This window comes from Oenanthe melanoleuca, chromosome 4A, assembly GCF_029582105.1.
Source record: "Oenanthe melanoleuca isolate GR-GAL-2019-014 chromosome 4A, OMel1.0, whole genome shotgun sequence".
Taxonomy (NCBI): domain Eukaryota; kingdom Metazoa; phylum Chordata; class Aves; order Passeriformes; family Muscicapidae; genus Oenanthe; species Oenanthe melanoleuca.
In genome coordinates this window covers 1,114,437-1,126,503 of record NC_079338.1, presented here as the reverse complement: position 1 = coordinate 1,126,503, position 12,067 = coordinate 1,114,437, and the positions used below count along the sequence as shown (strand labels likewise).

General features: G+C 45.4%; 1 protein-coding gene across 2 annotated transcripts; it reads right to left on the bottom strand.

Moving 5' to 3' along the window:
- Positions 1-1,192: 1,192 nt before the first annotated feature.
- ASB12 (ankyrin repeat and SOCS box containing 12) lies at positions 1,193-9,966 on the bottom strand. 2 transcript variants are annotated; one of them, XM_056491284.1, is made up of 5 exons: positions 8,701-8,948; positions 7,347-7,472; positions 6,587-6,776; positions 4,015-4,661; positions 1,194-2,348 (listed from the first exon to the last, which is right to left on the bottom strand). In XM_056491284.1, the coding sequence occupies exons 3-5, from the start codon at positions 6,739-6,741 to the stop codon at positions 2,215-2,217; spliced, it is 936 nt and encodes a 311-aa protein (XP_056347259.1). In that variant the 5' UTR covers positions 6,742-6,776; positions 7,347-7,472; positions 8,701-8,948; the 3' UTR covers positions 1,194-2,214. The 2 variants fall into 2 exon arrangements, with proteins under 2 accessions (XP_056347260.1, XP_056347259.1); XM_056491285.1 differs by lacking the exons at positions 7,347-7,472; positions 8,701-8,948 and adding an exon at positions 9,129-9,966 and having other exon boundaries at positions 1,193-2,348.
- Positions 9,967-12,067: the final 2,101 nt, after the last annotated feature.

Here is a 12,067-nt window from a genome sequence, read left to right as displayed (position 1 = left end):
TGGTCTTGGCGCGACACCCGTGGGACACGCGGGGACACGGACACGGGAGTGGGGGGGTGTCCTGGTCTGTGACACTGCGGGGGATGTGACACTGTGTGACACCGTGTGTGACACCGTGTGTGACATTGTGTGACACTGGGTGTGACACTGGATGTGTGACACTGTGTGTGACATTGTGCGTAACATTGTGTGACACTGTGTGTGTGACACCGTGTGTGACACCGTGTGTGACATTGTGTGACATTGGGTGTGACACTGGGTGTGACACTGCAGGGGTCAGGGGTCTGACACTGTGTGTGACACTGTGTCTGTGACACTGGGTGTGACACTGGGTGTGTGACACTGTGTGTGACATTGTGCGTAACATTGTGTGACACTGTGTGTGTGACACTGGGTGTGACACTGCAGGGGTCAGGGGTGTGACACTGTGTGTGACACTGTGTCTGTGACACTGGGTGTGACACTGGGTGTGTGACACTGTGTGTGACATTGTGCGTAACATTGTGTGACACTGTGTGTGTGACACCGTGTGTGACATTGTGTGTGGCACTGGGTGTGTGACACTGTGTGTGTGACACTGTGTGTGTGACACTGGGTGTGACACCGTGTGTGACACCGTGTGTGACATTGTGTGTGGCACTGGGTGTGTGACACTGTGTGTGACACTGGGTGTGGCACTGTGGGGTCAGGGGTCTGACACTGTGTGTGACACTGTGTCTGTGACACTGTGTGTGACACTGTTGTGTGACACTGTGTGTGACACTTCCTGTACACAAGTGGCACCAGTGTCCCCATTCCTGATGGGAAATGGCACCAGTGTCCCCATTCCCAAACACAAGTGCCACCAGTGTCCCCATTCCCAGTGGCACCAGTGTCCCCATTCCCAAACACAAGTGCCACCAGTGTCCCCATTCCCTGTGTCCAGGCTGCTCCAATCCCCACAGCTCCCCGTGGCAGAGCCCCACGCCCTGATTAATTAATTAATAATGCTGATTAACAGCCACCACAATCCCTGCCAGGAGCCAATAAACCTGCAGGGAGCTGCCTGGTTTGAACCCACAGCTGCTGGCAGTGTCCCCGTGGGTGTCACACAGGGAGTCAGCCGTGGGACACAAAGGTCCCTGAAACTCCCCATCCCTCATCCCTTCCCTGGCAGGTGTGGGATGTTTCACCAGCCAGGCCACAACAGTTTAATTCCAATATTAAAACATTTTAATTCAAATATATTCAAAGATGTTTGGGGTGGGAAGGGGATGTTTGGGGTTGGAAGGGGATGTTTGGGGTGGGAAGGGGATGTTTGGGGTTGGAAGGGGATGTTTGGGGTGAGAAGGGGATATTTGGGATGAGAAGGGGATGTTTGGGATGAGAAGGGGATGTTTGGGATCAGAAGGGGATATTTGGGGTGGGAAGGGGATGTTTGGGATCAGAAGGGGATGTTTGGGGTGAGAAGGGGATGTTTGGGGTGGGAAGGGGATGTTTGGGGTGGGAAGGGGATGTTTGGGATCAGAAGGGGATGTTTGGGGTGGGAAGGGGATGTTTGGGGTGAGAAGGGGATGTTTGGGATGAGAAGGGGATGTTTGGGGTGGGAAGGGGATGTTTGGGGTGAGAAGGGGATGTTTGGGATGAGAAGGGGATGTTTGGGGTGGGAAGGGGATGTTTGGGGTTGGAAGGGGATGTTTGGGGTGAGAAGATGATATTTAGGGCCAGAGCTGGGGCAGAGAGAGGAGGGGGGATGTTGGGACTCTGGATTTTCCCCCAGCCCCTCCTGTGCTCCAGTCCTGCCCCTCCCAAGGGGAGGAGGCACTTGGGAACCTCTGTGGGAATTGTGGAATCGTGAGGGATCCCAAATCCCATCCTGTTGGGGACACTTTTCACCATCCCAGCTGCTCCAACCCCAGTGTCCAGCCTGGCCTTGGGCACCTCCAGGGGCACCACAGCTGCTCTGGGAATGGGTGCCAGGGCATCCCCATCCTCCCAGCCAGGAATTCCCCCTTCTCCAACCAAAATCAGCTAAAAATATAAAATCCCTCTGTAAAGATGGTCTGAGGCACACCCAGGGGAATCAGATCTCCTCTCCTCTGTCTCCTTCCCACTTTCCCACACGGGCACAGTTTCCATCCCCAAAAATCCACTTGTGACCACAAATTCCCAGTGGTGCCGCTGGGATCCAGTGGCAGGGGGTGGGGCAGGATTGAGCTGGGGTGTCCCTGGGGGTCAGGGCTGGTGCTGGAGGTATTTGGCCAGGACTGTGGGGATCTGCAGCTCTCCAAGGGCAGCTGAGAGGCTGGGCTGCTTCAGGAGGCGCCTCACGGCCAGGCGGGATTGGGACAGCAGGGATTTGGGATGAGCTGTGGGAGGAAAATCACACAGTCACCTTCAAGACACACAGTTCTGCTGCCCTCCAAGCCAGCATCACCCAAAGGAAAGGGATGTGGATGAGCAAACCACACAGGGTTGGAATAAAATGATATTTAAGGTCCCTTCTAACTCAAACCATTCCATGATCCTACAAAAATTCCATGATCCTATAAAAATTCCATGATCCTATAAAAATCCCATGAAAAATCAACCTCTGTGCTGAGGCTGGGGCCCAGAAATCTTCCATAATTTTAGATTATTTTAGATTACCAGGATTTTTGTCTTGGACAGAGAGCCCAAGCTGAGCAGCAGGAAGGGGTGCAAGGGTGAAAAGCAGCAACCCAACAAGTGTGGGGGAACCAGGCTGTGGGAATGATGGAATCACAGGAGGGTTTAGGCTGGGAAGGGGATTTAAACTCATCTCATCCCATGGGAGGGACACCTCCCACTATCCCAGGCTGCTCCAAACCTTGGACACTTCCTGACATCCAGGGGCAGGGATGGGACAGAAAAAATCCACACATGCTCCAAACCTTTCCAGGGGTGCAGGAGCAGGGATGGGACAGCCATAAACCCACAAATGCTCCAAACCCTGGAAACTTCCATGGATCCAGGAGCAGGGGTGGGACACCACAGACCCACACATGCTCTAAACCCTGGATATTTCCATGGATCCAGGGGCAGGGATGGGACAGCCCCAAACCCTGGGCTTGTCCAGGGATCCAGGGGCAGGGATGCTCCAAACCCTGGATATTGCCAGGGATCCAGGGGCAGGGATGGGGCACCACAGACCCACACATGCTCCAAACCCTGGACATTTCCAAGGATCCAGGAGCAGGGATTGGGCACCACAACCCCACACATGCTCCAAACCCTGGACATTTCCAGGGATCCAGGGACAGGGATGGGACACCACAGACCCACACATGCTTCAAACCCTGGGCATTCCCAGGGATCCAGGGGCAGGGATGCTCCAAAACCTGGACATTTCCAAGGATCCAGGAGCAGGGATTGGGCACCACAACCCCACACATGTTCCAAACCCTGGGCTTGTCCAGGGATCCAGGGGCAGGGATGGACACCACAACCCCACACATGCTCCAAACCCTGGACATTTCCAAGGATCCAGGGACAGGGATGCTCCAAACCCTGGACATTTCCAAGGATCCAGGGACAGGGATGCTCCAAACCCTGGATATTGCCAGTGATCCAGGGACAGGGATGGACACCACAACCCCACACATGCTCCAAACCCTGGACATTTCCAAGGATCCAGGAGCAGGGATTGGGCACCACAACCCCACACATGCTCCAAACCCTGGACATTTCCAGGGATCCAGGAGCAGGGATGAGGCACCACAACCCCACACATGCTCCAAACCCTGGACATTTCCAAGGATCCAGGGGCAGAGATGCTCCAAACCCTGGACATTTCCAGGGATCCAGGAGCAGGGATTGGGCACCACAACCCCACACATGCTCCAAACCCTGGGCATTTCCAGGGATCCAGGAGCAGGGATGAGGCACCACAACCCCCAAAGCCAAGTGATGCTCGAGGGGAGCCAAGGCTGGTGACAAACCCGGGCAGGGCTGCTGGGAAGAGGGAAGCAGAGCCCAGCTGAGCCCCTGCCAGCCCTGGGGCACACTCCAGCTCACCTCTAGCCTGCAGCAGCAGCCGCATCCCCTCGCCGTGCGCCGCCACCCCGGGCAGGGGCACGCTGGGCAGGTACACGTTGGCTCCGAAATCGATGAGCAGCCTGATGAAATCGCCGCGGCAGCCGTGCCTCAGGCACGTCTCCAGCAGCGTTTTGGGCTCCCTGACGTGGGCCAGCACCCCCTGCTCGGTGCAGTTGTAGTCGGGGTCAGCCCCGTGCAGCAGCAGCAGACGGAAACACTCCAGGTGCCCGTAGGCGGCCGCCAGGTAGAGCGGCCCCGAGCAGGACACCGAGCCGGCCGCCCACTCCGGCAGCCTGGGCTGGACATTGGGCTGAGCCCCGTGCTCCAGCAGCTGCTGCAGGATGTCCACCTGCCCGTCCCTGGCCGCCAGCAGCAGCGGGGAGCAGTTGTTGAGGATGCTGCCCAGCGGGTCGGCGCCGTGCTCCAGCAGCGCCCGCACGCACTCGCCGTGCCCGTTGCTCACGGCCACGAAAAGCGGGGTCTGAGCCTTCACATCCAGGCTGTCCACATGGGCTCCGTGGGCCAGCAGCACCCTCAGGCTCCTCAGGCAGCCCCGGGTGGCTGCCAGGCGCAGGGGGGTGCTGGGGACCCCCCAGCCGCTCCGGCGGTTGATGAGTCGCTTGTACCTGTGACAATTGATAAAAGATTGGTGTGAATCATAAAAGTGTCAGGGTGTGTCCAACAAGAACTGTGGGGTTCTTTCTGACTGATGAGTACCTGTGATAATTGATAAAAGATTGGTGTTAATCCTAAAAGTGTCAGGGTGTGTCCCAACCAGGATTGTGGGGTTCTTTCTGACTGATGAGTCACTTGTACCCGTGATAATTGATAAAGGATTGGTGTTAATCATAAATCTATGGGGTTTGTCCAAACCAGGATTGTGGGGTTCTTTCTGACTGATGAGTCTCTTGTACCTGTGATAATTGATAAAAGATTGGTGTTAATCATAAATCTATGGGGTTTGTCCAAACCAGGATTGTGGGGTTCTTTCTGACTGATGAGTCTCTTGTACCTGTGATAATTGATAAAAGATTGGTGTTAATCATAAATCTATGGGGTTTGTCCAAACCAGGATTGTGGGGTTCTTTCTGACTGATGAGTCTCTTGTACCTGTGATAATTGATAAAAGATTGGTGTTAATCAGAAATGTATGGGGGTGTGTCCAACCAGGTTTGTGGGGTTCGTTCTGACTGATGAGTACGTGTGATAATTGATAAAAGATTGGTGTTAATCCTAAAAGTATCAGGGTGTGTCCAAATCAGAATTGTGGGGTTCTTTCTGACTGATGAGTACGTGTGATAATTGATAAAAGATTGGTGTTAATTGTAAAAGTATCAGTGTTTGTCCAAACCACGATTGTGGGGTTCTTTCTGACTGATGAGTACCTGTGATAATTGATAAAAAATTGGTGTTAATCATAAAAGTATTAGGGTTTGTCCATAACAGATTTGTGGGGTTTTTTCTGACCCCCAGTGCTCTAAGGCACCAAACTCTGGAGCTCTTAGGCTCTTATTCGTTGGGTTATCTTAAATAAGCAAAGCAGCTAATAGATAAAAAGGTTATTTATTGCAAAGCACATCAGTCTCGAGAGTGCACAGACCAGCAGTGGCAAAAGCAGCAGCAATAAGCAATAAGTGAATGGTGGAAGCCCTGGCAAAAGCCAATAGTGAAAGCACCAACTCTCCCAATACAAACTCTTATACAGGATTTTTCCAACAAGCTCAGACACAAACTCAGACCACCACTCCTTAACCTATTAGAATTCCAGTTTCTTAGAACACCAGGTTGTGTATAGAACTACTCATACAATCTATCTTGTTCTATCTAAAAAATGTCAGCAATATTCTTACTAGAGCTCTATTATGTCTAAGCACTGTCTACAACTGGAGCCTCCACTGTAGACATCAGTGTGTTTCAGCCCTCACTAGAACACTGTGGAATCCACACCTTTTACTCACTAAAAACATCAGAACTCACTCTAAGACTTATTCAATCACTGCACTCTGATTTCTTTCTGAAGAATTCAGAGATCCCTGACTCACTGACTCCAACACAGAATACTGTTGGTCTGAAATGAAGCATGACACTAAAGAAAGGAAAATATATGATTAAATCATTCTGGTTTAAATCCCCCTGTTATAAATATTATGTTTTCTAAACAAGTTGTATCTAGTACCAGTTTGAAAAATGAGGCTTGAAAGATTCTGCAAAATCAGATTTTCTGCCTTTGTGTAATCAATTGCAGCCTATCCACTGAGACCAGACTTCCCAACTTCTGCCATTCCTTATCTACCAAGAGCAGATGGTTTCTATGGGACTTCACATTTTTGACCACCACTGCTTACCTGGCAAAATTATGACAACAACAAAAAAAAAAATATTGATGACTACAAGAAAACCAGACTATAAAAGGAGCTGCAAAACCAAAGTTTGGTGGAGTGTGGAGTGGGTGGTGACCCCTCATGTTCCCCAGTGCTGCTTTGCTCTGTCTATCTAAAATAAAGCAATTGAAATTTTGCTGAATATGGAGATTTTCTCATTGGTAACACACCTGTCCTGGGCCAGCAGCCTGGCCAGGGTTTCGTGGTCGTCCTGGCACACAGCCTGGCTCAGCTCCTCGCTCTCCTGGCTGCCCTCCTCCTCATCCCTGGGCTGCAGCAGGGAGAACACCCTGGTGATGTCCATGAGGCTCATTTTGTGCTCCATCTGCTGCTTTCATGGTCAGGGATGAGGACAAAGATCTGCAGGGTACAGACCTGGGTTAGAACCAGCCCCTGACACCCACAGCTGAGTTTTAGTGGAAGTTTTCACTCAACATAAGGAGGATTCTCCAAAAAATGGGCAAATATTGGTGAGGATGCTGCTGATGTGCTCAAGGCATCGTGTGAGGAAAGGGTGAAAGGCTGAGAGAATAATGGGAGCAGTGTTGTGGTGGGTGTGTGGCTCAGGATCCCATAAATCATGGAATGGTTTGGCTTGGGAAGGACCTTACAGCCCACCCAGAGCCACATGGCAGGGACACCTCCCACTGCCCCGGGGATCCAGGGGCAGCCACAGCTGCTCTGGGAATTCCAGCCCAGCCCCTCCCCACCGTCCCGGGGAACAATTCCTGCCCCAAATCCCCAAACCCATCCCTGTGTCCTGTCCCTCCATCCCTTGTCCCAAATCCTGAGGGACGAGGTGAGTGGGATCAAACCCCTTCCATCGCCTCCCTTGGGTTACAATTCCAGGGTTTTCCTCCCTGGCTGGGCTCTGGCACGGGATGTGGCCTCGGGGGACAGCAGGGACAGGACGGGATGTCCCGCTGCCACCTGAGCCCTGCAGCATCTCGGGTTTGCTCCGCAGGCGGAGCTGGGGCTGACCCGTCCTGGGAGGAGCTGCAGTGAGCAATTAGCAAAGGAGCCCCCGCAAACTGCTAATTAGCTGAGGAGCAATTGCTGCAATTTATATATAAAAATAAATAAATAAATAAATAAATAAATAAATAAATAAATAAATAAATAAATAAAAATATATAAATATATATTAAATAGATATTTAATATATATTATAGATATATTAAATACATATTTAATATATACTTATTATAATTATATTTTATGTATAATATATAAATAATAAGTATTATATATAAATAATAAATAATAAATAATAAATAATAAATAATAAATAATAAATAATAAATTCTATCTATAAATAAATATATATTAAATATATATTATAGATATAGTAAATATATATTAAATAAATATTAAAGATATACTTATTATAATTATATATTATATATTTTATATAATATATTAATTATATATTATGTATAATATATAAATAATAGGTATTATATATACATAATAAATAATAAATTCTATCTATAAAAATATAAATATATATAAATATATAAATATATATTAAATCTATATTTAATATGAATTTAATATATATTATATATTATATATTATATATTATATATTATATATTATATATTATATATTATATATTTCATATGATATATAAATTATATATTATGTATAATATGTAAATAATAGGTATTATATATAAGTAATAATAAATAAATAAATAAATAAATATATGTGTATATATATATGTGTGTGTATATATATATGTGTGTGTGTATATATATATATGTATATATATATGTATATATTATATATATATGTATATATATATGTATATATATATATGTATATATAATATATATATATATATGTATCTATATATATGTATATATTATATATATATATATATATGACCAGGGGACATGGCCACCAGCACAGCTGGGCCACTGGGACAAGGCTGAGGGCACCAAAGCTCTGCTGGGCTGCCAGCCAGCCTCTAATACACAATATAAATATATAATTTATACATGTTTATAAAAATATATTTTTTTATAAATTAGAATTATAAATAATAATTCTATAACAATATACATAAAGATATAGAATAAAGGACATGCAGATACAAATTATATGAATTATAGTTCTAAATAATAATTTTATAACAATATATATAAAAATATATAATAAAGAATATATATATGTAATTTATATGAATTATAATTCTAAATAATAATTTATGACAATAAATATACAGATATATATAATAATATAATATGTATTATAATATATAATTAATATATAAATTAACCCAATTTATGCAGAATTTAGGGAAGTTCTGCTGCTCCTCATTGGACTCCTGGAATGAGCTCTGGAGCTTTGGGGGTTATTACAGATCCCAGATAAAAGGCAGTTCTGTTCCCTGTTATTAAATAAAACTGTGGAAAGGTGCTGGAGCAGCTGGAACATTTCCTGAGCGCACCAGGAGAGTCCTGGCTCTGCCTGAGGAGCCCAGGGAGGTTCCTCAGAGCCCAAACCACAACTCAGGGACTCACAAACCCTTTGGTTTGGTTTGGAATTTAAAATTTCATCCCAGCAGGGCAGGGACCCCTCCCACTGCCCCAAAACCCCAATGCCAACAATTCCAGGGATGCTCCGGGCACCCCACCCTCCCTGTATCACCCCCAGACCCCAAAAAAGGGGTGACAGAGCAGATTTGTCCCTCTGGTCCCTCCTTACCTGGGATGCTCAGAGCACCTGGGGTGCCCTGGGGAGTCCTGCTGGGGCTGAACCCCAAAACGAGCAGGGTCTGGCAGGGCTGGGCTGTGGGGCCAGCTCACAGCTGAAATGCCACGCCAGGACTAATTTTAGCCCCTCTGGGGTTTTATCTTACCACTTCCATTCTTGGAAAGCTCCCCCTGGGTAAATATAGAGAGGGCAGAGGGCTGGGGGAGGCTGGGACAGGTGCTGGAGGCTGCTCTGAGCACACACAAAGCTTTTTTTTTTTGTGGTGTTTTCCTCATAGAAATCACAGAAATTGGGGAGGTTTGGGGTCCTTGGGTGCAGCCAGCAACACAAATTCCCTCCTAACCCCTTTCCTGCCCTCCCTCTCCCTTTGCAGAGTGAGACAAATGGCAATTTGCATCCTCCAAAAATGATTTATTCGACAGCAGAAGGACAAAAGGTGCTGAAGATAATCCAGATTTCCCACCTGGGCTGCACCTGCCAGAAGGAAACAGCCAGGGCTGAACAGGACCCAGGATGGCAGAAAAACTCCCAGGGGAAAAAAAAATGGAGCAGGGAGCAGCACTGGGGATCTTATCAAAAGCTGTCAGCTGGGAAGTGCAATCCTATTTTATCCAGCTCCCATTTTATCCAGTTTTATCCAGTTTTATCCAGTTTTGAAACCCTCTCCAAATCCTGGGTGGTGGAGCAGGATGAGATAATGAGAGAGACCCAAATTATCCAGCAGGAAAATCCCCAGTGCTGCTGCAAGGAGGGAAAAATGGGAAATGTGTGTGAGCTGTGCCAGGTTCCTGCTCTGGAGCTTCCCCAGGGAAAACCTGGAATGCAGCAAAATAATCACTGTTGGTTTGGTTTGGACTTTGGGTTTTCCTCTCTAAATTCACAATTCCCCAAAGCCAGCAGCAGGAATGGGGTTGTGGAGGGTGGGGTGGATGAACCCTGAGCAGGACAGGGGAGTTTGGGGTTATTTTGGTTTATTTTGGGGTTATTTTGGGGTTATTTTGGGGTATTTGGGGTTATTTGGGGTTATTTGGGGTTATTTGGGGTTATTTGGGGGTTATTTGAGGTCATTTTGGGGTTATTTTGGGGTTATTTGGGGTTATTTGGGTTATTTTGGGGTTATTTGGGGGTTATTTTGGGGTTATTTGGGGTTATTTGGGGTTATTTGGGGTTATTTGGGGTTATTTGGGGATTATTTGGGGATTATTTGGGGTAATTTTGGGGTTATTTGGGATTATTTTGGGCTTATTTTTGTTTATTTTGGGGTTATTTTGGGGTTATTTTGGGTTATTTTGGGGTTATTTTGGGATTTTGGGGTAATTTTGGGGTTTGGGGTTTATTTTGGGGTTATTTCTGGTTTATTTTGGGGTTATTTTGGGATTATTTAGGGTAATTTTGGTTTGTTTTGGGGTTATTTGGGGGTTATTTTGGGGGAATTTTGGGGTTATTTTGGGGTTATTTTGGGGTTATTTTGTGGATATTTTGGGGTTATTTTTGGGTTTTTTGGGGTTATTTCTGGGTTATTTTGGGGTTATTTTGGTTTATTTTGGGGTTATTTTGGGATTATTTGGGGTAATTTTGGATTAATTTGGGTTATTTTGGGGCACAGAAATCAAAGCAGCCTTTAAAAATCAGAGCGGTATAAAGGGAAAAAAGGGAATGCAAACAACAGAAGTGCTAGAAAATGTGAAATGTAGGGAACTTGGAGATGAAAGGAAAACCCTTGAATGGCAAATTAAGGATAAGCTGCTTCTTCTCTTGGTGTTGCTGCTGCTGTTGAGTTGTTACCCAAGATTAAACTGCTTTTGACTTGAAGCCTCAGAAAAAAACTTCCAAATTTAGGTAATAAAGTTGAAATCACTGGTGTGCAGTTTAAATAAAAGTGTGTAATCACATAGTAAAAGGTGTTGTAGCACATAGTAAAAAGTTTAAAATTTAAAGTTTTAAAATATAGTAATAAATATAGAACAAGATGAAAGGTCTTAATTCTTCTTCATAATTTCAAGTAGTTTTTAGTTAAATAAAAATTAATGCAGTACAAGTCACAAGTGCTTAGTTAAGTTAAAAGTATAAGTAATATAAATGTTAGTTTTTAATTAGACAAACTTAAAAATCCTTATAACTAAATACACCAATATTTTCTCACTTTTAGCTTATTAGCTAAAAGTACTACAAAACTCTCTTTACTTTAAATAAAAAATTATTTAACAATTAAAGTCCAAACAAAAAAAAATCTCTCATACATTCAATCCTAACTCTAAGTAAAAGCAAAACAAAACACAAAAAATTAAAAATAATTAAAACCACTAATATATAATACCACTAATAAATGAGGAGTTGGGAAAAGCTTCCACCAGGGGCTGAGCTGGGCAAAGCAGATTTTGATCAGCTCCCTGTTAATTGGGGAAGAATTAAAGGCAGAAGGGAATTATTTCCTTAAAGAGTAAATATTATTTATTTGGGTATTATTTCCTTAAAGATTAAATATTATTTATTTGGGTATTATTGACTCCAAGAGTTTTTTGGGAAGGTAAATCCTGGCCAGAGCTGCTCCCATTAAAGAGATGATTGTTATTAATCTGAAGGGAATTAATGAGCTTGTGGATTTAAGAGAGCTAAGCAGGTAAAAGTTTGGAGTTAAATATCCCAAATAAATGATTTTGCAGGGATTAGGGATTTCCTAACTGAGCTGGGGAGAGGGGCTGGGAGAATCTCCCTCTGCTCCAAAATTCCAAAATTCCAAAACTCAGCCCTGGGGGCTCTCCTGGCTCCAGCAGCACCAGGATGCAGGAATTCTCCAGGAACTCTCCAGGATTTCCCCAGGATTTCTCCAGGAATCCTCCAGGAATTCTCCAGGATTCCCCCAGGATTTCTCCAAGATTCCTCCAAGAATTCTCCAGGAATTCTCCAGGATTTCCCCAGGATTCCTCCAG